Source organism: Neopsephotus bourkii, unplaced genomic scaffold (genome assembly GCF_033783945.1).
Source record: "Neopsephotus bourkii isolate Nb327-2 ecotype Australia unplaced genomic scaffold, CSIRO-AGI_Nbou_v1 NB_940, whole genome shotgun sequence".
In the NCBI taxonomy this organism is placed as follows: Eukaryota; Metazoa; Chordata; class Aves; order Psittaciformes; family Psittacidae; genus Neopsephotus; species Neopsephotus bourkii.
In genome coordinates, this window is record NW_026901434.1 from 344,069 (window position 1) to 370,728 (window position 26,660).

Sequence of the window (26,660 nt, forward strand, 5' to 3'; positions counted from 1 at the left end):
CCCGCAGGCTGAAGTCACCTGCCTGGCTGAAATTCAGCCTAGGAAGGCTGGTTAAACAGCCGTAAGAAAGAGGTATCTTCAAACAGAAGTGTGAAACGTGTGGAACTTCTAGAGCAAGAAAAGATTTTGACCCAGTTTCAGATTTTAAGTCCATCTCCCTAAACAAAAGCAGCTGAAGTTGAAATGAGCCAATTCTGCTGATCATTATGCTGCTATTACACAATTCCGTCTAATCCCTGAAGTGTGGAAGATGTGCCAACGCCAACCCAGGCACATCTCCGTCATTTCAGCTGGACTTCCATCCTTTCCACTAAAGACTTCATTCTGCTAAACCATTCTTGACAAATGCTAAACACTAAAATCTCCCAAATATTTATTGCAGTTTCTTTGGCCACACTATCACAAGTGCCTAAATTCCCCTTCTCAGTTGGAGAGCTAGCTAGACCAGAGGTCTCCAAATCTTTCAGCCTAATAAACATCACAAAGGATCATGAGCCCCTGTGAGTAGTAAGGGAGAGATTGTTTGTACCACAAAAGGAACAAAAATGACCAGCTATCCCCTGCTGGCTATTCTCCTCCCCATAGAACTTGGTCTAATCCCCTCCATCCTACAGTCCTTAAAGCAATGTGCCAAGCAGAGGGAGCAACTGCCATGCATACTGATTCTCCACCTAGCTTGGACGTGGCTCCTAGAGGACCACTGCCAGCCAACCTCTAAAGCAGCCCCCTCTGAGATGCTGTGCTAAGGCAGAAGGTTGCTTTTCATCCTTCTGTCTCAGGGACTGCCCAAAGAATCCATTAGGCTGACTGCAGTTCTCCTGGGTTCATACAACAGCAGAGTTCTCCCCACAACCCCTCTGGGTCTCCAAAGCCAAACAGATAAAAGCGCTTTGGAGCCCTTTTAGACTTCAAGACAGCCACTTTTGGACCCTCCCTGAGCCAGCACGAGAAGCAGCCTGGGCTCGTCCGAACATTTTGAGGAGAAGGCAGAGGATGCAATCCAAGGAGCACACTTCTATTTCTCTTCCAACAGTCTACACAGCACCCTTCAGGTGAGGAGGTACAAACGCTCACTGACAAACCATGCAGGGAGCAAGGGCACAAGGTACCAAGGGAAAGGAGGAAGATGTGCCAGAAATATGGGGTTATGGCAGCTCTCAAAGCCACCCCTGTGTGCTGAAGGCCAACCCTGAAAGTACTGCTGTCTCTAAAAGAAGCCGCAGTTGAGAAGGTAACATTATAAACCTATAAAAAAAGGTTTTACTGCTGCTGACTAGCTGGGACATGCAGAACATGTGTTGCGGGGAACATAGCATGATTTTATTAGCAAACACAAAGCCATTCATGCAGAGTGGCCCAAATGGGGTGGGTTGAATTAAGAGAACAATAGCAGTTCATCAGATGGCCCTTTCTTCCACATATGTCTTTAGCTTCCTATGCTAGCAAATACTTAAAGCAACTTGGAAATTCATTTTCATCTGAAGATCCTCACGTTATTAACACATTAGATTAAAATCAAAATAATTGAGAACTTAACTTATTCCTGATGCTGTTCATTAAAGGGCTAAATCTAAACCACCAGCACTCAGCCAGCCTCCTCCCTCTGGAAAGTCACTTGCAATCAAGTGACTATTTGCCCCATTTAGCCCAAGCACTCTGCAGCTCTGCTGACACTGAACAGGACAGTCTTCCGGCACTGAGCACAACACTGCCCTGTTGTCCACGCGTGTGGGTCACAGCAGAGCTGTGGATCCCTCATGCTGTCCAGGGAATGATGTGCTCAGGCTCAGACCAATTTGAAAGGAAAAAAGCCCCATCCCATTGCGTCAGAGGCTAATGCTAACCATGTTTCAAATTCGAGCATGGATTTCAGTTCCCCAAATAACAAAACAATAGACACCAAAGAGGAAAAGTGGAAACTGCTGTTTGGAGAAGCTTGCCACAACATGCTGGCTGGAAGTGTGCTGGGACTAAATCCTGCTGCAGCCAGGCTGGGCTCAGCACACCAGGGCAGCACATAAGGAAAGGCAAGGTTGGGTTCCCCCTTTCTGAGCTGCCTGCTGGCGCATCTGCCTCCCTCCCTGTTTCATCTCAAGTTTCCTTGCAGTGCCCAGTCAATGCACAGTCCTTATGCTGTTCACTCACACCAGGGTGGGAGGAATGGGAACAAAATGAGCAGAAGAGGCAGGGGACAGCATGGAGATGGGCTTGGGAAAGAGACTTCAAAAGTCACACAGCAGGCTTTGGCTCTGAATGTCCTCGCAACGGGCACCCCTGCAGTGACTTAAGGATCTAGAGCTGCCTCAGTCTTATGTTTAACCATTCTTAAGACTTTGTTTTGCAAAACAACCAGGTAGGTGAGCAGAGAGGCTGTTGCTTTAAAGCTGGTGTGAGGAACAGCCAGCCTACCGCTCATGGCTTAAATTACAGATTTGCCACAGGACACCAGTACAAATGATAAGGCTGTGTGCCCTGGCTTAACCTTTGTCAAAGAATTCCTAATCTTCTCCAAGATTAGATTTTTGTTCTCAGTAACTGCCAGCCCAACACACCACCTAAACGGCAGGGGGCCAGGCCCACAAACACAAATTAATTACATCAGCTGTAATTCACACCTCTGGATGCTTTTGAAGCTACTCCTTAAGTGCTTTTGCATAAGACAGCTGGGGGAAAAAACCCCAGCTAGTAGTGTATCACACTGAAATACGGATTTCTCTTGTGGAAGGAACACTACACACATTAAACTCTGATATCCCAGCTGGTGAATTCAAGCAGATGCAGATTGTTTCAGTGCTGGTCTGTGTGTATCAGCTTGCACAGTCCACCTGGATGCCACTATGGTCTGCAACAGCAGCAATAAAATGGACATAGAGCAAGCTCAGCTCATAATTTCATTAATCAAAGCCCCGGAATTCAGTCTCTTTCCCTCACAAGGGCACAGACAGAGTAGCTTCACAGCCGCTGCAAATAGACACTCATCTTTCAGCTGCACCAAAAGGAAGCTGAAATGTCACTAAGGAGGATGCTGTTCCATGAGGGCTAGAAAATCCCCCATCCTAATGCAAATTGTAACGTTTCCCTCTCCACAGCCCAGCAAGCGGTGGCCTCCAAACACCACCACTGTGCAAACAACACACCAGAAGTGCTTCAGCTACAGTAAACCCTGCAATATGACCTTGAAGCGAGCAACGTGCCTGCGTGTCTCTGAGAGCGAGCTCGAGCTCAGCATCGCTGCTTTGGCCTGCAGCAGCAGGCCTGTGGGCAGGACAAGGCCAGGTAACTGTGCAGTCATTCCCACTGCTCAGCACTCCGCAGGGAACACATGAAAGGTTTAATCAATCCCATGATGGTGCTGCATAGCATTCAAGGCAGAAGGACAAACTCATTTTCCTATAATTTACTGGAAAGAAATTGCAGAGCAGCTCGATTTGCTCAGAGAAAGACAATTCCCCATCACACAGGGTGATGGCTGCAGCAAGGAGACTTGGCCATGCTTTAGCAGTCAGCACTGATGGAGCCATGCAGATCCCAACCCTAATCCATGCCAAGACAACATCTGAAGGGAAAACTCCATGCTGCAGTCCTCTTCCTGCTTCCTTGCTGCTCCTCCAACCTGGGGACTGCAGATGAAGAAAACCACCAGAAGCTTAATGATGGATGGGCAACCCCTTTACACATATCAGATGATCACTACCCGGAGGCTGATGGGGGAGATAGTGGCCATAAGCTCATCCTGCTGGAATGGCATGTCAGAAATGCTGGTGGCTTTCTGCTTCCCAGTGAGCAGGGCAGCAGGATGAGGTGGGGAAGACAAGATTTAGCCATTTTTGCTGGTTTAGCATTCCTACAGCGACCACACACTGCACAAGAGCAACTTCCAAGCTAATTAGAAAATTAAAAACCCCCAACACTAAGGACTAATTGCTTAAGATAAAAACACCACTTATCTCCCAAGTGATTTCCCCTGACCCTTCGGTGCACAGCAGCTCTCCTCTGAATGAAAACGTGAGCTATTTACCCAGGGTGGGATGTTCATGAGGGCTGCTTGTGTGTCAAGGCAAGGTCAGTAAGGATGGAGGGTTCTGTATTTTAATTCTTTTTAAGGCCAGCAGCTACAGATTGGAAAACCCAGCAAGCAAGCTTACAGGCCCTCACATTACCCTCCTGGTCTGCATGAGAAGCAAGAAACTGGAAGTCAAACACGGGCTGATAACAAATGCTCCAAGTTAAATGTGTTAATCAATTAGGTAATTGGAGTGAAATTGCTGCTCAGTGCCCCTGAAGAGGCTGGGAGAGGCTAGCGGGGGAGATGTGTTAAAGCTGCAGAGAGATGCAGGGCTGTCCTCCACCGAGCGCTGAGCTTACGTGGTGGTGAAGCATTAATGTCAGAAAATAAACATCATTTCTTGAATTCAGGATTGTTAGGATCAAGCAAAGAAATGCAGCTCCTAGCCCATCTTCAGAGGCATCTCCTAGGCCCTCACCGTGAATCAGAGCTGCTCCTCAGCACTTGTTCCCAAAAAATACAGTTTGCATCCTGGAGCAACAGTCAGGTGGTGCCTGGGGTCCACCTCCCCCAGACCTTCCAAAAAAAAGCTGCTTTCTATTGATGGGTTTCTCAGGGGTGACAAAGCCCTCCATGTACGTAGGGATCCTGCAACCCCAAGCCCAGGTAAGGACGGTGACCACCTCTCTGTGCAGACCCTGCCTGTGGACCATCGCAGCTACAACAACACAAGGCCACACTCTTTCTTTGCATAGGCTGGAAAGAATCTCAGCAATTTCAACGACAGCAATCTCCCTGCCTGCCATCTCCTGTGGATTTTCAGCATGGCTCCTTGACACCGCCAACGCCAGCTCCATACCCCTCATGAGCGAGTTATTTCAAACATTTTCAGCCTGTGTAGTGTGTCGAGGTAGAGTTGGGCGTGAAGAAAGCATTCATTGAGTTAACTCTGTTTTACTCAGCAAGTGGAACAAATTTCATCACCCCCTACAAGTCCATTCTGTTTTCTATTTATACCGCAGCCATTTGGTGCTGGACTCGGGAGCAGCAGGAACAGGTGATGTAATGCACTGTACAAACAGCATTCTGTTCATACAGTGGGAAAATAAAGTGCATTCTCATGGGTTCTTTGATCACACTTAAAACAATCAGATTAGAAGTCACAGATAACCCAATACATGCTGGAGATGAAAGGACTCTGGAGAAATAAATCACCCGAAGTTAGATATTAAGCAAGATTTCTCTCTCAACAATCAACTTATCTGCGGAGAGCGGAGGAATGACCATGTGGTTTCAAAATCCTGCCAGGCATTTTATTTATTTTTATAATACCATAAAGCTACTCCACCCACTTTTTCAGAATGAACGTTGCATTACACAACACATCAAAGAGACTTTATGGCCTAAATTAAGCAATAAAATAGTTGAGATTGTGCGTTATGCTGAAAATTGGCCTACTCCTGGTGCCTGGTGAGATGGGAGGTGAACACCACATGTTTAGAGCACCTGGAAAAAGCTCGGGGCAGCATGGCCTGAGGTATCAAAGTGTGTGGCACTTGCATTTAATAGACCAAAGTGAAGTTTGAGGCCTTTGGTGCCTGCTGTAACCCTCTCTTGCCCAGGGGATGGTATCAACCTAAGGCATGGCACAGGATATTGGTGGTGGCATGGAGAGCTGGTGCATTAATAGGATATGGTCCTTTATGCCCATGGCCTTTAAAGTTTGATTTATAGGTAAAGCTCTGTTGGAAGCTGTGGGCTTCATGGATGTGGTTCCCCACATTTGACAGCAGGCCATGCCTCAGAAAAAGGGGATGGGAAAACCCAAGGGAAACCCATTAATAGGTCTGCAGCATAACCACACTTCCTACCATCTGGCCTCTCCTACCTTGATCAAAATTACACAAACTACAGAATGCATTAAAGCCCCTCTTAAAATGTTTTCTGCCTCATATGCATTTTTAATTGAAAAATTAGCAAGAAATGAGATACGTAGGAGTGGTGTGTTGGTGCCAAGTGCTTATTTTCTAGCTCTGGCTTACATCCTTAAACTGAAAGGTGAGAAATGGAGGATATCAAGAGAGAAGAAAGTTGGCAGGTCCATTGCTTCATAGCAGGCACTAGGCAGTGTTTCCACTGAAGCAGCTTGGGAGGCATGAAGGAAAGTCAACTTGCAACACCTCATGAGCTGGCGGGTCCCACACCCCCCGGTGCGTGTGTGTCCTTCCCTTCCTGCTCTCAAAACAGGGCTTTTTAAAGAAAGATTTAATTAATTTAGGCCCTATCATGATTTCTGTGGCCTGACTCATAGCGTTTGATCTCCCAAGGCTGGCGAGAGGTGTTTGAGCCTGCCCTCAGAGCCCCTGGCGCTCCAGCCAAGCACCAACAATGACTAGACAGACTTCAGCGCCACTCCTTCCATCTATCAATAGAGTCACTGTTGGGCGAGCTGACTCACTGCTTTCCCTGAGAACTGTTCGGCACCGGTTTGCCATCAAAAGAGCAAAAATAAAACTAAACAATTCTATGTTTGTGGAGAGTGAGTTTAGAAAGAAGAGGGGTTTTATTTTAAGGTTTTGTTTTTAGGACGTTCCTCCAAAGGAAGCTTGCACTGCTGCTTTCGGGCAGCAGAACTGGCCAGGAGCTCCTGAAGAACACTCAGTGGCTCTTGATTCTAAGTCACGCTCTAAAGGCACAATGAGGAGGATATTTAAACCTACAGACTGAATGTAAAGGAAACACACGTACTCAGCTGAAAACCCCAGCTATAAGATTAGACCTGTTCATAAACCAGCCTGCCTTGCAAAATGATCTCCCAGGGCTGCAGTGGGCAATGACAGAGCTTTTAGCTCTCCCTTTATGGCTCTCCACCCCCTACACAGAATGTAAAACTGCAGACTGGCAGCACCAATTCCTGTTGCTTCACCACTGTTCCTCAGAGCTGTGCTTGGGCCCAGCACAGCCAAGCCCATGTGGAGATGAAGGAGGGGTGAACATACCCAACCTGACACTTCTATTGCTGCTGTAAAATGTAAGAACAGAACTTCAACAAAGAATTTCCTAGCAATGGCCAAGATCAATTAAGTATTAACGTTTCACCAAGGACAGATGCAGCCTGGGAAGATGATGACAATGAAAGCTTCAGCATGAGTAAGCATGACACAAACCCAGGGGGGCACAACTTTACAGACAGACCTTGACCATGCAACATATACCCCAAGTCACCCCAGAATCCCAAACCCACACTTCCACATTTGCCTTGCCATCACAGTTGGATCAAGGGCATCTGAGCAGCAGCAAATGGGACACAAGGACTAACTTGCTGTGCAGACATGCCAGACTAGGATAAGACATGCTTTTAGTCTGCAACAGATCCAATTCCAGTATAGACCTATTCTCTGTCTGCTCTACATCCAGGTACCATCATACACCAGTGAGAACTGGGGTTCTCTGCATTTCTCAGTTTCCCTCAGCCTGCTAAGCTTAATTAAGTGACTTCTCGACAGTATTCATGGACAGCAGAAAGCTCTACCACATCTTCTGATTAACTGCATTTAAGCAATTAATTCCAATTCAGCCTGTTCCTCCTGAAACTTCATGCAACATGTCAGAATGAAGAGATGCCACTACCTCGCTAAGAAGACACCAGCTGTCTGAAGAGTGTTTTAGGAAAGCACAAGCCAGACTTTTACACACCATCACATAAAGATGGCGTTTAAGATTTCCAGGTTCTTTAAAGACCTCCAGGACTTTACAGGAGAGACCAGTCCCAGTATGAACAAGTCACCTAACACAATTACAAGTCATGGTTGAGTCCCCAAACTTATCTCAATCAGACACTCTTGATTTCCTGTTTGTGGCATTGACAAATAAAAAGTTCTACATTACAGGTAATTATACTTCACAGAGGACAACAATTAAGAAATAGCCAATTACATTTTACAAGCTCAGGATAATCAAAAGCTTCCTCAAATATCTAGAGTTGCAATAAGCAGTTAGAAATGGCAACTCCCAACAAATTGCAGGTAATTTAGAGCAATTTACACAGATGACATATTTCCCTATCTGTGTTCAAAACCTTCAAACCCAGTTCTCAAAAGAACTGCAGGAGTTCCTGGAACATAGCACTGCTGATTTCTAAAAATAGTGCATTGTCCATTCCCACCTTTCTGGCCTCTGAGGTGAGATGCAGGACCTCTGGTCTCCATGCTGCAAAGAGAAGTACACCGCTAGAACAGATTTGAGATGAGGTAGCTAAAAACCTGGAGGAACATAACGTACATACCAAGTCTAAACAACAAAAAAAACCCCATTCCTTCTATTGCTGTTGTTTGAAAAATATGCTCAGTTTTATTACTGCATAATTTGATTTAGGCCTTATAGTTTTTAAAGGAACAGTCACTTGCTTCATTTGTAAGCCAGTGGGGAAGCTCCCACACAGTCAGTGAATGAGAACCAGGATCAAACAGCAAATTAAAAATCATTAAATCTCAAGAGGAAAGGAAACGTACCTCTCTCATTTTTAAAGCTTAACCCTTCAGACATGAGATTTAAAAAACACGTCTAGAAGAACAGGGGAGGAGAGACAGACAAGGATACGATCTGCTGCATATGGCTGCTATAGTAAAGCAGTTTCATCCCTCTCTTTCAACGCCTATTTTTTGGGAAAAGAAATGCTTTTCCTTGCTCATGTGCCTTTGGTTGCTGGAACTGCACTTTCACCTCAGAGCAGGCTCTCATATTGTATTTCATGATTATTTGTGGGTATGGCTGCCTCCTTGCTACCAGTCCAGCTGTTAGTGCCATTACTTCACTACACGAGCATATGAGTTTCTGCAGGGCTCACTGTTGCATGAAAGCTGATTAAGGCCTTCAGACATACATGTGACAGAGGAGGATCTGCCTGGCAGTGAATTAAGGACTAAAATCACAGAGGTGTTGGTTGGAAGGAACCTCTGAAGGAACAGAGTAGCCCAACCTCTGGCTTGATGTGGGACTACTGTCAATACTAGGAGAAGCGGACATGGCTGATGTACTTGCATGGGTATTTTAAGAAATCTGGTGAGAGAGGTAAAATCACAATCTGCTATGGAGAGATACTGGAACAGCCTTTTCTCTTCTCGTATTGTGGGGACCACGGGAAGAGCAAGGGGGAAGGATTAACACAAGCAAAGCCAACAGCACGCTTAAAAGAGCCTGGGACAAGCTTTAACAAACTTCACTCCAAGAAGTGACGCATGCCTGTTTTGTCTATATGGGAAGCTGGAGATAGAAAGATTAGTAAAGTAGTAATAAGGCACTCCTCCAGGACTCAGAGGGCACCCTGAACTCAAACAGCTTCTGACAGCTTGCGCAGTCAGCAGGTCCCCAGCCAACACAGGGTCATAACATCTACCCTCTTCTCTATTCCACCTCCTCAAGCCTGGATTGCTGCAGGTAGCAGAATGCAGGCTATACTTCCCCACTACCATCCCCTCTGTCCCTGCTATGGCACTGCTGCTCTGATGCCCCCCATCTCCACACTCACTCCAACACCTGAGAAGGATTTCCCATCCCTGAGGTCCCCACCACTGCTCTGTTTCCAAATTCATGCTCAAAATATGCCGACACAGAGGGAACTGATGCACTGAGCACTAAGATAATAAAGGTGAAATCCATCAGCCTAGCATAAATGGCTACAGCATCAGCTGGGGAGGGGGACTTGGTGCAAAGGGTCCCCTGTATGAAAGGGAGAGCTCGTGAAAACCTTTTTAAGGCCTGAAGGGGTTGACTGTGAAACACAGAATTTAGATCTGCAACACTAACAGGTGACCCTAAAGGGGAGGAAAGCTTTCTTTTCAAATTCCATCTCCACCATAACTGCACTGGTAACAGTATGGTTAGAAAGAGACCCCTCTACCATACTCCAGACTGTTTCACTTGTCCTCTGTGCCAAAGGCAGAGTTAACTCAATGTTGTAAATCCTGTTAACACTCAGCATCACTCAGAACAGAATAGAATCCTGTTTGGCAAACCTGCCTGTTTTACTAAGTTGCTAACTAATGCGAACCAGATAATTTCAAATGCTTGCTCTTACAATTACAGTTTTCCTACCTGGAATATCAATGTGTGCACATTTGATTTAAAAATTAAAAATATTTTAAACTTAAGATGTTAAAGGAAGTACATTTTTCTTCCCTGCTAATTGCCTTCTGTGGCTTGGCATCACCTCTGTGGACAATAGGTGTTCCTGCCACTACTGTCCCATCTGGAACAAGAGGTTTGGCTACAGTCCCATCCTCTTTCTTCAGCTCAGGCTTCCAGGATGATTTCCAAAGCTGGGAAGTGAGAGGATTATGCTGCTCCATACCACCTGAGGCAATACACTACACCCAAGTCCACAGCCCAAGATGGGCTACCTGGGAGGGTTTCTGACATTGCTGGTGCCAAGCCACAGGTGGCAATTAACGAAGAAAAAGGGTTGCTCGTAGCTTGACTGCTGGCAATGTGGTTAATGGCTCCAGACAGAAGAACCTACATGAGGTGAGAAAGAGAGCAATCCATGTGGAGGTGACTCAGGGCGTCACCACCAGGGACCAAAACGCAGATGACCTTGCTCAGTCCAAGCAATTGCTGCCTGTCAAGGGTGTCCTGCCACTGGGGAGGCAAATCCAGACAGCTGTAGAATGCATTTATCCTTCTGAGCATGTGGAAGAGCTGCGGGCAGGCACCAGAGGACTGCAAGCCCAGCATCTTCACTGTAAAATCAGCGATAGTGGAGTTACAGCTCAAACAAGCCACATGTCCCAGGCTGAGAGTACCCAAGTCAAGTGCAATTTGCAAGGGACACTTGGGTTTCAAGGAGAGAAGCTCCAGCACTGCATCAAGAAAGGAAAACTGATCAACAAGAGGCCAGCTGGCTTTTCTGCCAAGACTGCTGCAGGAGCAGAAAAGCCTCCTTGAACTCTTGACTAAAGCTGCAGGCAGCAGAGTACAGCAGGAGAGGGGCTAGAACAAACACTAGACTTTCTGCCTTCCTCAGATTTGCTCATCTCTTGAGGCAAGCAGCATGATGAAGCAGTGGAGCTTGACTGGTGACCTGTCCCAGGGACTGAGGACACCCTGCTAAAGTCTGGGTCAGAGATGCAACTCCAGATGTCAGTTTGAGATCCTTTCCTCCTCTCCCTGCCTCAGCAGGTGCCTGCCTGTGCCTCTCGCTGGAGGAAAAAGCGCTCTGAGCCTGATGAAACTGGGAGGCGTTGGTTGTTGCAGTGACACCCACTGCGGTGCCAGCTGCCCTCCCGGCCACGTGGGCAAGCGCCCTGCCCTGCGCGGATGCTTATCTGGGCTGGTGTGTCAGGCAGAGCACTGTGTTAGCATAAAAACAACAACAGTCACCCCAACAATTCTCAGCCAGTACAGTGTAGCGCATTTCCAACTTCTTGGCAATCACAAAGGGAGTAGCATGTGAACAGTGCCCCTCTCTCAGCACAGGTCACCTGCTCCTGAGCACTGCAGAGCTCACAATGAAAATCATGAGTTTTGCCCAGCTGGGCAGAAAGCAGCAGCACCTGCAATGACATACAACAAGGAAAAGCACCATAAGTTCCACAGCCTGAAAATCAGACATAGCCAGCCTGCTGCATCCAAAAGGGACCACCCAAAGGAACTTCCCCCATTTCTTCCCCAGACCACTACAACCCATACAACACATACTGCTACAGGTACTTAAAAAAAAGGAGAGGAGATACAGCCCCCAGCTTGGCTGTATGGCTGTGGGTACACAAAGCTGTTCCCCAGCCATCTCTGCATCAGTCCCATCAGTGTATTTGCATCATTCAGCTGCTACAGCCTTTGCCACCTAAACCTACAGAGAGCAAATCTGCATGAAACACTTGTTAAAATGGTGTGAGCCTCAGCACCCTGGTTACCCTAGTACCAGCTACTGCCATGACTGACTGCACCTCCCCAGTGAAAACTCTGGAGATGGAAAGGCCCGCAGAGACAAAGGTGTGCTGGGTTTACCTTTGAAGGGATTTAGATCTGGGGCACTCACCACTGACAAACTGCTGAGACAGGCATTTACTCAGGTGTACAAACATCACTGACGGCAAACGCTAGCCTTGCAAGAATTCTCTTCCAAAGCTTAAGAATAAATTCAACATGTTTTTAAATAATTATGGATGAATCATGCAAAAAAACTTTCTACATTTTATCTTCAGTTGCTGACACTGATTGTGCAGCTGTTTTGTTTCTAATACAATTATATATTCCCACCTACTTGCACTCTTAGCATGTAGCAGAGAACCTCAGGTAGCAGAAAACCTGAATCATAGGCTGACATTTCCTTTTGGCCTTTGAAAGTGACAGAACAGTTAACACAAAACTTAATTTATTTGAGGTAGGAGGGGGAAAGAGAGGCCACAAGTTAATTTCCCTTAGAAGCCCAATGGTCCCCACCCAGAAACCTGCAAACAAAAGAATACTGCCTTTTAAACTGGTAGGTTAGGTCTGAGACCAGAGTGAAGGTTTGTCAACCATGACAAGCCACGGCTTGTTTAACAGTCAACCGGAGGGTTGAAAAGTCTAATAAAACCAAAGGGCCTTCCATAACAAAGCTGCTGCCACTTAAGGAGAACATTCACACCCATTCAGTGGGGTTTTTTTCAAACATGCAAAGGTATTTGGAGCCTCTAAAGTGAGCAAAGACACACCAAACCCCAGCAGCTAGAAACTGCACCTGGAAAAAACTTAAGAAATTAAGGGATCTGTAGGGAACACTGGGAACAGCAAGTAACTAACCACAGGAAGAGATAACAAAAATGCTGCATGATCTCCTATCACTTGGATGCCTTTCTAAAACAGACACTTCAGCCTGACCACAACTGGTTGTGCAAGAATCACTGGGTGAAGCTGAGTGACCTGTTATCTCCAGGATTACCAAAGGAAAGTTTTTCCCATACCCATTTGGAAAGCTTCCTCTCTTCAGAAGGAGGAAGGCTTATGGATCAGTTTTAGCAGGTTCCACCAGCCTCTTCTGGGGAGACCCAAAACCACCGCTCGGGGACAGTGGGATGCTCTGCCCTCTCTAATGCCTCCATTTGGGCTAATTTCCCCAGCCAGCAGCACTCAAATCACCCCCGGGTCACAAGCTCCACTGCACGTATCCGGAGGGGAAAACTGCGGTGCTGTTTTACAATGTGACAAATCCTCCGCTGCAGTGACACATCCACACATCCTTCACTGCCTGTTTCCATCTCGTTTCAAGCTCATCGATTTTCGCTAACATTGGCCCATCCTGAAGGGGGTCAAGCGAGCCTTGTCAAAGTAGCTTTTCCCAAGAGAGGAAAACAAAGTTTCCCTGAATGGACACATGTTTGCAGATACATTAAACATAAATACCTCCACATAGAAGGTAGCTGCTGTTTCTTTTCATGGTAGACCTATGCACCATGCTACAAAGGACTTGGGGGGTGATGGTCTTCATCCAGCACCAGCAGATCAGCAGAAGACACATGCCGCACACACCTGAGGCTGCCCGCATACCCAACAGCTTTCTGCTGTGGCTTTGCTCAAGAAGGAACCTTTTTCATTTCCTAAGAAATAAATGTTATGACAGTCACATGGACTGAATTAAAAGTACAAAGACAAGGCCTCTTAGCCAAAGACCCCAACTTTTTATTAAAAAAAACAAAAAATACATGCCCCATGGAAATCCAGTCTGGGTAGGGCCATGAGGAGAGCAAGAGGGTTTCAAGGTCATGTTTTACAATCTTTTGAGGCAGGAATGAAGCCAATGTCCAAAGCAGGCATTTTGCACTGCAGCCTGTACAGAGCTTCCCTTTCTTCTGCATGCTGCAAATTTACAGTGCAAGAACTTGCTGTCTTTGCTCGGGCACTCTTATTTATACACAATAAAGCCCTTGTGCAGGAGATCAAGGCTGCATTTCATTGATTTGACACGATGGTTAACCTGTGAACTTTGCCCCTGCTAATAGAATAATTTCTATTTGTTGATTCCTCTTTTGGGATCCTCGAGGGTAACAGTCGCTTCATCCCAGCTCTCATTTAAATGTCTGGTGCCAAATGGTTTTACAGCTCCTACTTCCAGAGCAGAGCCAGGACAAAGTTACTCAAACCCAGTAGCTATGGCTGCATATGGACTCCCACGCTCTCTCCTATCACTCAGCTCTCATTAGTACTTTGCTTGTGAAAGCTTGGTGAGGTCCTCAGCTACCAAATGATAGATCCCATGTGAATATATGCACTGGCTGGAGGTCCCAAAGCAACCACTAGGACCAGGCTGGCAGCAATGGCAGAACAAGGAATCCCCTCTTCCAGATAAATCTCACCCAGTCTGAAATGGTGACTGCCAGCCAAGAAAACGGCTAAAATTTATGACTGAAAAGGGTAAATCTGACACTAAGGGCATGGTTTTCCAGCAGAGTTAAGCTGTCCTAAACATGGACCACTGGAAAAAAGGCGATCTATTAGTTATTTAGATCAGATAAAGATTAGCTAAAGACCTTCTAAATGCTGGTACTTTAAGGACAAGTTGTATCTTGGGAGACACAGGATTAAAAAATTCCAGGTTTTACCACAAAACTGCGCTCTGGAGTCTTCAAAGTTAAAATCCAATTTCCTTTTGGGTTTTATAGAATTTGGATAATCTGACTTAAAACTGCAACGGTTCTACTTAAATTCATCACTGCCTTGCAACAGTGAAGAATCCAGACCAGGGCTGCGAGTAACAATGGTTTTGCTCTTACACACAAGCATGACCTGCTACAATTCAATCTCTGAGTGTGACTTCAGGCAAAGCAGCTTGCAAAAGGGAATGAGAAGATGCGTGTCTCCACAACAGTCAGACCTTTCCTGAAGTGTATATGGAGCTGGGTATTCAGGGTTGCACCAGTGAATGGACAGCTCTGGACCTGACACGCAGAGATGGGCACTGCAGCCTCCAGAGCAGCTCACACCTGAGCCACATGCAAACTGCAGAGTCAGGAAAAAATGAGCCTTTAAATAAACAAGTCACCCCCAAACCAGCTGAGCACTGTGGGATGGTGTATTTCCAAAAGTATCACCTTTGTAGAGTCCGAAGTTGCACTTACAAGTGAAACAGGTGGTAATTAGCTGATTGCTCGCATTAGGATGGATGGTGTTGGACCCAGTTTACATCCAATTTGCTCAAAAGTGTAGCTTTCTTCCAGTATGATTCCACTTCCAAATCACCTCCACAATCCTACCAGCAGAGAGAGGACATCCCATCGCCATGGAAGAGGTTGATAACAAGGCACCAAGGACAACCATCCCAAGGACACACTGGGATGGCACAATAGCAGCTGTTCCACGCTGCCCGGCAAGCTCAGGCAGAGCAGACTCCTGCTCTTAACCAAGTGTCAAATCTTTTCAGAAAGATGCTCAGAATTATATTCACCGGCAATTTGACTTTTTAATCATTTCAATTACTGTGACTAAAACCCTTCAATCTGAACAAAACCAGGGAAAAATAACCCCTCTCCTTCTGAAACAGCCTGCCTAGCTTAACAGACCGTACCAAATCGTGAAGGTTTTTGCTTTTGTGGTCTTCACATATTTCGTTTAATGCAGATAATTAACCCCAGTTTCTAATTTCAAATCCTCCACATAAGGAAGCGAAGTGATTGAATACATTCACTGACAAGATAGAAAATTAAAATATTACTACAGCTTCTGCATGTGGTTCAAAAGAAAGGGCCTTGCAAAAGATCTTTCTTCTTTTATTTGACTGATTAACTGTAATTTGCTTAATGGATTTAAGGATGAGCCTAATAATCCAATGATATTTCCAGGAACTGATTTAGGATATCAGCACCTCCATTCTGAGGGTTTTTTTAAACACAGTGATTTTCTGCACTACACATGCAGTCACTTCTGAAACCAGATTTTCCCACTGATTCAAATATGGTAGGTTTATTTTAAATGCATGGTGACTGCATGACTGGTCTTGCACTGAGCAGCCATAGTGCTGTAGCTTCTTGGAGTACCTTCTGAAGCCCCAAAGCTAGGGATGACCCACGGCTGTGGTGTACTCCAGCAGCCAGTGACCCAATCCAGTGAGCATGAAGGACTTCTTGCATGGTTTGTGAAGGCGGGGAAAGAAATCAGCAGCTCTACCCTCACATGAGGCTAGCATGTGTTCCCCCAGCACCCCTCACCCTTCTCAGTCCCTTTTCCACCAAGCAAGCCCAGTGTACAGGATTTCACAGTCTGTCTCAATAGTTAATAAATCCAGGATCTAACAGACTATTATTACAGGAAAACATCCAAGAGGCAGTCATTTTTAAAACGTCCAGTGGTAACTAATTATTCAAGGGATTAGTCCATTACAGCAACAACAAAGAAAGCCTTAACACATAAAGCCAAGCTGAACGGCAGATCAAAACCAAGGTGTACACACCCTGTGGCCGGCATCTGGGGTGCACTTCTCAGTATCCTGGGATCTGTTTAGAACCCAAACCATTCCAACTTCCAACCTGGTCCTCAAAATATAGCGCTTCATTATTCGTGCTATCATTGTATCCTATCATTTGTATCCTATCAAAATAGGACCACGGCCAAACCAGCCATGAAGCCCTCCAAAGATGGTGACTTGGTTCCTGGGGTACATTGTGCCCCTCAGGAAGATTTGTTTCCTGGTGTGTCCAACCAGAATCTCCTCAGCATCAGAAAGGGGGAGATACAACCCCCCCTTTCATGCTTTTAAGAGAAAAGATTCTGTATCCCAAATAGAACCCAATCACAACACAATAAGGTAGCTGTTTGCTGGAGAAGGGGAGAAGCTATTCATTTATCAAACAAGAGTGCTAAAAGCTTAACTACCTGTCTTTCAAAGGAAGCCAAAGCACTGATCCATAACCAAACAACAAATACAGCACCATTTCACCTAGATTTGTGTAGAGGCAAAGCTACGGGCACAAAAGCCATTCTTTAAATAAAATCCATTTTAAAACTTGGCAACCACCAGTATAAATACTTTACACTGTTAATATAAGCATTTCCATGCAGAAGTTTCATCAGCTTAACAACGTATTTAAAAAAGCTGGCATAACTTCTGTGCAAAAACACCATCAGTCTTTGCCTTGTATATCTTACAGTACTCTGGTCACTAAATTACCACATAGTGCTGTTAGCATCAGACCCCACCTTCCCATTAGATTAACTTCTCTCAAGAACAATGCAGAACCAAACCTATTCTTCCATAATTTATTTTCTTTAAAACTGGAAATAGCTGCTGCTCTGTACAGACCTCAAATCATGTAACAATTACAAGTAATGTTATGGGTTCAGCAATTTTAATTCAAGTTAACTTTCTTTCCACCATTACATATGGGTATAATATTCAGTAGCTGCTTTTTTCCAGCAAACAAGCTCTCATGAAGCTCCAGCAGCCTAACTCTAAGATGCACGTGCTGTCTCTCCAGTTAAAAGAAGCATCAGTAAGACAGTAACATATGTCTAAACTTTCTAAGCACAGACATCTGCACCAGCGCTTTTGATTTTGCATCCCCAGTCTTCCACCCGTTTGGTACAATTAACACCTCTTCCTTCACCACACAGTCTTGAGTCAGAAGTGTGCAATTTAATATTTAATTACAAGCAAAGCACCAAACCTCGCAATTAGGTCTCCCAGTTAAATTTCACCTTCCTGACGCAGGCCCAGCTTTTGACCGCTGGACCATTTATGCTTGCCTAAGCAGCAGAGAGATCCTACATCTTCCCTGAACCAGCCTACACCGTTCCTCTCCATGTTACAGCTCATCACTGCATCGCCTCAGACCAGGGGTTGTCACATCCCTCCAAAGCTCCTTCAGCTTTTCTCCCCTTGCTTTCCCTGTACACCCTGTTATGAAAGATTGCTGGTTGTATGTTTTGGGGAGAGCTGCCCTCACACGTGTCAAGAGAGGTTGCCAATAGGTGGACACAAGCACAAGGACCCTCCTGATGATTTCTGCTGGCTCTGGTGGAGAATCACATTGCCCATCTTTTTACTTGAACCACCAACACTTGTGAAACGCCATGAGCTTAGTCAGCTTAGCACTGTGGAAATTCAAGCCTGAATCATGTAGTCAGCTCCCTTTTAAAAAAACCCAACAAACAACAAACCATGTGTATATCAAAGCCCCAGCTGAGAAATTTCTCCATCCATGCTTAGCTCCACCGCAACACTTGTCAATACACTACAACTGGAGACTTCACCCACCACTGCATGTCCTCTCATCATTCAGGTTTCCTTTTCAGCATGTTGTGTGCTTCATGACACTGGTCAAACCTCCAAACTAACCCAAATCTCCCAGTTAGGTTAGCTTTCAGAAGAGATGAAGGCACAGTTGCTTACAGGTAACATCATATGCTCTTCTCATGTCCCACCAGGGAAGAAAGCAAAGGCAACAGCTGTGAGCACTACTCTCCAACGCTCTGGGAGTCAGAGAAGAGCCTGTTTCAACTCAGAGCTGAAGAGACTGCAGAAGAAACCCACCCTGACTAAAGACATGACTTTAAGACATTTCACCACCAACACCAAATCTCCATCTTTTTAAGATACATGTGTTTTCCTGGAGCGCTTGAAAACCAGGCTGCAAGGTGATTCTCAGGCACAGGTTTAATTCCTGCTCTTGGGATCTGAGGAACACCATCCTGGTGTGTCAGAAGAAGGTTAATGAACGATTTAGCCTCTCTCACAACCACGTTAGTGTCACTTTCGGAAGCTGGGAGTTAATGCCTGAGATCTTCGGGGGTTACCCTCTTTGAAGTTCACTGATCCATAACCAATGTCCAATTAATTTGCAGGAGCCTAACTATAATGACTATTGGCCTTTTCCTACACATACAAAACCACAGTGGGTAATGGCGATGCTTGTGGCTCCAGGATATTCTCAAACACACATGCGTACTTGCACACCTTCAAATATCAGTGCTAATAATGAGTTGTCTTCTGCTGTTTGAGGAATTTGCATGTCTTTTCTCCAAGAGCAGAGCTACCGCATCAAGATTTATGAAATTTCTGATGCAAAAAAATTTGGAGCTGATTCAAGATGCTCATTTGCTACCAGACAAATACTTCTGTTGCATTTGCTCCGATTCCTCTTTATTTAGCGTTTCCATGGAAGCCAAGGAATAAGAGTTCAATCTTGGGAAGATTACACAGGCCCTCAGATATAATGCGAAACAGCTTATTTCAACATTCTCTCAAGAACAGAAATAAGAAATTCTTCCACACATATGCAAAAAAGAAAAGATTTGTGGAGATTTTCAAACTAAATTGGGCCCCAGCCTTTCAACTGCTGCACGCAGCTATGGCCTCTTGCTGCAAGCAGCTCCACCAGCTTCCAGCACAGTTCCACAGGTGAGGAAGTAAATGAACAAAAAAGTCTGCAGGGTAAAGATGCTACAGCTTAAAAAAACAGCTTATTCAAGACAGTTATTGCTATACAATGTCCATAAAGTAAGTAAATTCAACCACAAGATCTTGCACAAAGAGGAACAATCACCTCATAAATTAGTACCTCAGCAGATTTTTTTTAGAGTAAAAAATGCAGGATTGGGCAGTTCAGCAGCATCTTCCATGGCAATGCTCTGAAGGCTGACTCCTACTCTGGTGCGAATGGCAAACATTTCTGTGCCTCCCAACCCCACAGGTCAATGGAGTGTCAGTAGCCACAATGACAGGCTGTTGGACACTACAAATTAATAGCCACGCATTTTTAATGACCTCCATCCTCCAGGTAAAGATTTATTTCATGTTGTTGCAATCTGGTATGAAAATGCTCAAGAATGTGGAACTCTACTCCAGAACGCTTCTACTCCACAGCACATTTCTTAAATCATTTTAAAATCTGGCACTCATACATTCAGATAATGGGTACAGTGCATTTTTGTCTGAAGCTGGAGCTGAGAAGCGCAGTGCTGCATGCACTGCATGCAGGTTTTTGCTACCTGCTCTAGTAAGGAAACTAAACACAGCTGAACCTCAAATGAGGTATTTTCAATCTTAAAGCCATTAGCCTTTAAATAAAGGTACCTAAAACATAGATTTTTCTAATCCTTCACTTACGGTGAGTACCCAAGTGCTCAGTGAAAACACATTTCAAGAAACATTCAAGGTTTTTATTAACTCCACGGGAAAGTCCCAAGACACTGGGATATTTTTTTCCGGACTCCTGATTAAAACAGCAGGAGTCCACATGAATTCCCCCTCCCCCCCCCCCCCCCTCAAGGGCTTCACATGCAACATCCCCTCCCCAAAATCTGTAAGGAAACAAGAATCAAACCAAAAACATTTCGCCAGCTGAAAGGCGCCGAGACCTTGTGCGGGGCGGGATGTGTTTCCAGCTGCCAGCCTAAAGGGACGGCCCAGGGAGATTAAACACAGAAATGCTTTTCATAAAGCAGGCAGCTTTGAAGAGGACAGTTCAGCTACTTCATTTCGTAATCTTCACAAAGCATCAGATTTTAGCCTAAGCAGGTCTTAAAACAAGGAGATTTTATTAAAAAAAAAAAAAAAAGGGAAAAAAAAGAGAAGTAGGAATGTGTTCTGGCGGGGTTCTGTTGATTCAGCAAGGGTTAGACACACACACGCTTATTGATCCCAGAGAGCTCCCTGCTAAGTTAATTGTCTGGAATTTTAACTGAGCTCTCAGCAAGTTGCAAAATCCATGTTGGCTGGAAGTGGGTGGGGGACCCAGAAAAAAAAACACCAACAAGCTGCAAAACTGTGCAACTCCTCCAGTTAAAAACCCCCCAGCAATTACTTTGATGAAGGGAAAAACTGCAGCAGGGAATGGTTTTAACTGGATCTGGTGATTCTGACTTTGACACTGCTACAGCTCAGTGCCAGGAATCTCCTGTGCAAAGCAATCTTTCATTGTCAGGGAGCACTGTGAACCCCATTTCACTCATATAAACATTACTGAGGTGAGGGTATCTCCTGCAAGCTTCCTGCAGCTTTGAGTGGTGCCTCATAATAATTTCCTGGTGCATTTACACAGAAAAGTTCTACCACAAGCTTACTTGTCTTCATTACAGTCACTGAACACTGGCCTTCTGCTAGTGCGGGCTATAGCCAACCTAGAACTGTGGCTTGCTCAACTGCCTGTGTATGCAGGAGGACTGCCCATGGCTCTGCCCTGCCCACCAAGCCTACCGGCCTCCACACCACATCCAGTAGCAGTTTTTCCAGGTAAGGAATGTGCTACAAGGATGATTTGGGGCAATCAGACAGGAACAGCCAAAGACTACTTTCAATCGAAGCTTTGCATTCCATCAAAGCACCTGCACAACGCCATCCTGTACCAATACAGATGCTCCCTATCACCCAAAGTCCTCCCATCACCCAGGTGCCCACAGTGGTTCCAGGATCCATTCCCTGGAGGCACCTGCAGAAGGATCGTTGTCCCGGCGCTCACCTACCTGAACTCCCTCCCCTCGCTGTAGCGCCGGGCCGATGCGGCGCGCTGCGTGGCCGTCTCCAGGAGCAGCTTCTGCGTGAGCCTGCTGGAAGGTGCCGAGTCCCTGCTGGCCTCGGGCTCGGCCTCTTGGTCACACTTCCACTCCTCATCCTCGTTCAGAGTTGGTAGATAACCGGGTAGCCCTTTACCTGTCCCAGACCCTGAGCTCGGATCGCTGTAAATTTTTGGACTTTCCCCACCTGTCCTTGTGTATTCCAAATAAATATCCGACTTAAGGAACAAAGGGTAGGTATTGTCTTCTATCATGCACTGAATCTCCGTTTGGGCCTGGTCAAACATGTCAGGGTCAATCTGCAATTTCACAACACAGTCTTTGATGAAGCTTTTTGTGGCTGGTTTGATCTGCCGGGACACAATGCCGTTGTTGTCAAGGATATACTTTTTGTAAATGGCTTTTGCCAGCTTGAGTCTTTTTTCCTCATTAGACGCGCACGGCTCCAGCTTCCTGAAGCCACTGCAGGCAAACCAGAAGTCCAGCAGATCCGCGCAGTCCTCCTGTTTCAGGAAAGTCCTGAAGAGATTGATACCGTCTTGATCATCCAGCAAGGAATGCAGTGACTCGGCCCACTTCAGGTAGGGTGGAGTTGGCGAAGCACTCCCCTCGGGCTCATACCCCAAATCCAAATCGGAGCGCCTTGGTGTTGCCGTGGATGTCTCATTTCTAACCACGTCACTTTTACTGGAGTAGAAACCATGGCTAACTGGCCTTGGATCAGTGGACACGAGTTCCCCCTCCTCACCAGGAACCGGTGGCCTTGGAGCATCTTCAGTGAAGCTTCCTCCAAGGTCCAAGGGAAAGCCTTTCCCCTGGATATTCATTTTTCTGGTCCTTGCTTGCGCAGGAACAGTGGGGGATGAGCTCAAATCTCAAATCAACAGTATTTGTAGCTCCAAGGTGAACAAACTTGTACTGCTGAAAGAGATGAGAAAAAAATAAGTGAGTATCACTGTAAATATACACCCTAAGATTACAAACCACTAATTTTGCTTTGTACTGCTGCATTAACACCTCTTTTTCAACAAAATCGATGGCAAGTCCCTCGGTGACTCCAGAGTGCAGAACTGGGCTCAAACCAGGCACACTCTAAAGATAACAGTCACAGAATAACCCAAACCTTTACATTCAGCATTTGGCATCATCGATACAGCTGGTGCTACACTAAAACAGCAGCCAATTTCCCCACACCAGTGGTTTTACAGGATGCAGGTACCAGGCGGTGCCACAGGACACATACCATCTCCTGCACCACCATTAACTCCCCTGCACAGCCTACCTGGACAGCACATGTACGAGGTCACCATAAGGCAGCATGTTTTTATCTGGTTAGGAATTTTTCATCCACAAACAGGAATTTAAGTCTTGTGAAAAATACTTTCAAAGAACATGCAGTTAGTCCTGAAAGCAAGACTGCACCTTAATCAAACACAGGTGGCTTTCGTATGCTCAAGTGACATACCGGCGCCACATTCCTCACACATCTCTGTGTTTCAGAGTATGCTGCATTGCCTCGGCTAGCTCTAGGGGAATCCAGATGCATCGCTGACCCCAATATTTTGGGCATCTGGACTGCATTCTTGCTTCAGATGGGCATGTTAGCACAGGAACTCAGCTCTGGCACCGGTTTTCTCAAAGGCAGGCCATTGAGAAAAGGCTCGTTTATGCTAACAACACGGCATGCTGCAAGCCTGGGAAAATTTCAGGTCATCAAAGGAAGATGAGAAAATCATCTCACCAAGGAAATCTGATCAAGTACAGCGTTTTTAAAGAGCAACGAGTCAATATGGAGGATGGAAGGTGTGGGGAAGGCAGAGAAGGGCAATTCTTGTGTTGCTGCTTCTGCTTGACAGGGTAAGTTCAGCATTTAAAGGCAGCAGCAAAAGTCTTGTTTTACAGAACAGCATCAGCCTTGAAGCTCTGAGCAGTGCAGATCACCAGCTGCCTGTGCAATCCTTGCACTGGATTAAATCGACCGCACGTGAAAACACACTAGGAAAAGGCACATTTTAGCTTGGCCTTCCTCTCAAAGCTCACCTCACCCCAACAAACGCGTCTTTGGGATGCTCTGCCATTTTCCCCTCGCTCCCTATCCCCGGCTGAACCAAGAACCACCACCTATGCCGTGCCTGCTCTTACACCTGCACATGCAAAATAACCCCCGCAAGACCAGGAGCGGCTAAGGAGCACAGCCAGACCCCCAGTGCCTGACTTGTGCTGAGCATCGCCTGAGCCAGGCTGCCCTCACACCCGGTCAGTGCCACCCGGAGCACGCTGCCACTGCCCTGGCACCGCAGACCGGGGCGGCTTTTCGCACCGTGCTGCGGTTTTCGGTCGTTTTCACCCCGGTTACGGAGGCGAGCACTGGTCTCGCACCACCTCACTGGTGAAGGTCCCCAGCCACCCCTGCCTGGGCGCTGGAAAAGCCCCGGGGCAGCGGCCCCACAGCCATTGTTGCGGCGAGGCGGCGCTCGCTCCTCGCCCCGGCTGGGGGGAGCCCCGCGGGGTGCCCGCCGAGAAGCGGCCGAGCGCCGACCGGAGCCGGCGAGGTGGAGCGAGGGGGCGCCCGGCCACTCTGTGCCCTCGGGGAGACCCGCATGACTGCCCCTGCCAGCGGCGGCCGGGCCCCCGCAGCCCCAAGCCGCCCCGCGGGACGCACCGGGCCGGGGCACGGCTCCTCGGGCAGCCCCGACGCTGACAGGACGCGGCGCGGGGCCCCTCGCCGCCCCCCGGGCAACTTTGGGGGAGGCGCCGCAAGCGGGCCCCGCCGCCACCGCTGCCCCAGACCCGCTCACCCTCCGCGGCGCGCCCCGGCCCGTGGCCGCCGGCAGGCGCCCGCCCCCCCGCGCCCAGGGCGGCCTAGCGCCGGCTCGGCGGCGCCCGGCGCGGCCCCGCGCCTCCCGCCTGGCGGCGGCCTCCGGCGCGGCCTCGGCTCAGGGCCTGGGCTCGGGGCCGCCTCCCCGCTCACTCACTCACCCGCACGGAGCAACGGCGGCGGCGGCGCTGGGCCCGGCCCATGCGGCTCAACAGCGGCTGCCCGGGGCGGCGGGCGGCGGCGGGGCGGCGGCGGCACAAAGCGGGCGGCCCGGGACGCCCATGGCCGCGGCCGCTGGCTTGTGGCGGCGACAGCGAGAGAGCAGCAACGAGCCCCGCACCGCTCCGCTCCGCCTGCGCCGCTGCCTCCCAGCGCCGGGGAGAGCGGCTCAGCCGCGCCCCCCGCGCCCCCGGCCGGTACTGCGGGACCGGCAGCCCGCGCCGACAGCCGGCCGCGGGGGCGGAGAGGGCCAGGCCCTGCCCGGCCCGGGAGAGGCGGAGCTGGGGCACCCGCGGGGAGGCGGTGGCGGGCGGGTGGCAGCGGGGTTACGGCGCTGGTGCCCGCACTCGCTGCTGGGCCGGAGGGAGGGGCACGGAGGTGCCCGCCCGAGGAGGCCTCGAGCACCGAGCGCATGGCCGAGGGTGCGGGCACGGCGCAGGGGCCCCCAGCCTGAGCGGCTCCAGGGTCCCCAGGGCTCCCTCGCTCTGGGCAGGCGGAGGCCGCAGAGCTCCCCTGAGCATACTGGGCAGCATCGGCCCAGGAGGGGATCGCGCTCTGGAGACCTCCAAGGCCTGGAGGAGCCGGCTCGGCTTGGTGGGTAGGGGTAGCAACTCTGAAAACCATCACCAGCCTCCACTGCTCCGTCCCGGATCGAGCGGTATGTCTGAGCTCTGCCGAGGAGGGACCGCACACCAGTGAGCCCAGTGTTGGAGGAGCACGGTGGCTGGGCCACCAGCGGCTCTTGCCTCTGCCAACAACGAGAGCTGGCTTAGAAACCAACGTGTGTGTCCTGATGCTCTGAGCAGGGAGAAATAAAGGGACTCGCCAAGAGGTGGCACTGTATGGATTGAAATGGCTCCAACAACATGGAGACTCCAGAGGCAGGTGATGGTGAGCGCCTCTTACCGGGATGTGGGGAGCTTCTGGCCAGGCAGGGTACCCCCAGCACTGAGACGGCAGTGCTGTCCTGGGGTGACAGGGACATTGAAGGAAGAAGGTGTGGATTACCAGATGCAGAGGATGAACAAGAGTGGTGTGATGGGGAAATGCAAAGCCTGTCTCTTCCCTGGAAAGCAATGGTACACGCAGAGCGCCCTGGGACTGAGCCAGGCAGTCTCCTGGGTACATCCCAAAAGCTAAACATGCAAACAAGTCCTCTAAAAACCAGAGTTCACTTCAGAGGGATTTCTGACCTGACAGGATGGTTTCTAGGTTTTGATGCAATTATTCTATTGCATGTGCCTATTCCCGTGCATTTAGGGAACACTTTTGGAAATGTACAATACTTTTTTCCAGCTTTCTGAAATACACAGAATTCCATCCTGGGCAGCGGCACTCCCCTTCCTGCCCTGGCGCTGAGACCAGCAGGATGGTGCAGCTCCTTGAGCGCTCTCATGTGAAGGATGCTTGGAGCTGATTTACACATAGCAGTGCAATACTGATCTTGGGCATAATAATAGAAAAGCTGATGTGGGATTCAGCTGGTAAAGAATTAAAGGATAGGAATATAATTAATGCAATCAGCCTAGTTTCTGGAAAATAGCTCTTGTCAAACTGTGATGTCATCCTTTGAAGAGATTACAAGTTTGGCTGATAAAGGTTATGGCATAGAAATAATAGACCTGGACTCTGCTCAGGCATGTGACTTAATCCATAGAGTATTCTGATTAAAAATTAGCACAATACAACATCAAGAGAGACACCTTAAAGGGACTGGGAGCTGGCAAACCGACAGCCATCAATGGGGAATCCCTGCAGAATGGGAGTGCTCTCAGTGGGTGTCCGGGGCTTGGATGGGAAGCCCAATCTATTCAGCGTTTCCATCAATGGTCTAGAAATAGATTAAAAAGCCCTGCTGAGAAAAACGCTGGGGCCAGGGAAATGAGAGGGGCAGGAGACACGGACAAGGTCAAGACAGCTGTAGAAAGCCTCATAAGCTGAGTTCTGGGCAAATAAAACGTGGTTGAATGTGAGCAGCTGTGAAAGGATCCCTCTGCTGAGCACAAGGCCCTTCTGCTGGAAGGCAAAGAGGGACTTGGGGCTGAGTTTGGAAGGCAGGAGGGACAGCATGGAGGCAGCAGGGGATGCTCTTGCCAGGATGCTGCAGGAGAAGGGGTTCCAGCATCTGCATTTCAG

General features: G+C 47.9%; 1 protein-coding gene across 3 annotated transcripts in view; it reads right to left on the bottom strand.

Moving 5' to 3' along the window:
- The window catches only part of AXIN1 (axin 1), a 72,779-nt gene extending 48,154 nt beyond the window's left edge, over window positions 1–24,625 (bottom strand). Inside the window, exons 1-2 of one of the 3 annotated variants that reach the window (XM_061358216.1) lie at window positions 24,467–24,625; window positions 21,437–22,408 (exon numbers count right to left, since the gene is read on the bottom strand). In XM_061358216.1, the coding sequence (XP_061214200.1) occupies window positions 21,437–22,314 (878 nt within the window). In that variant the 5' untranslated portion in view covers window positions 22,315–22,408; window positions 24,467–24,625. The remainder of the gene's footprint in view (window positions 1–21,436; window positions 22,409–24,466) is intronic. The other 2 variants (XM_061358214.1, XM_061358215.1) reach the window with 2 other exon arrangements.
- Window positions 24,626–26,660: the final 2,035 nt, after the last annotated feature.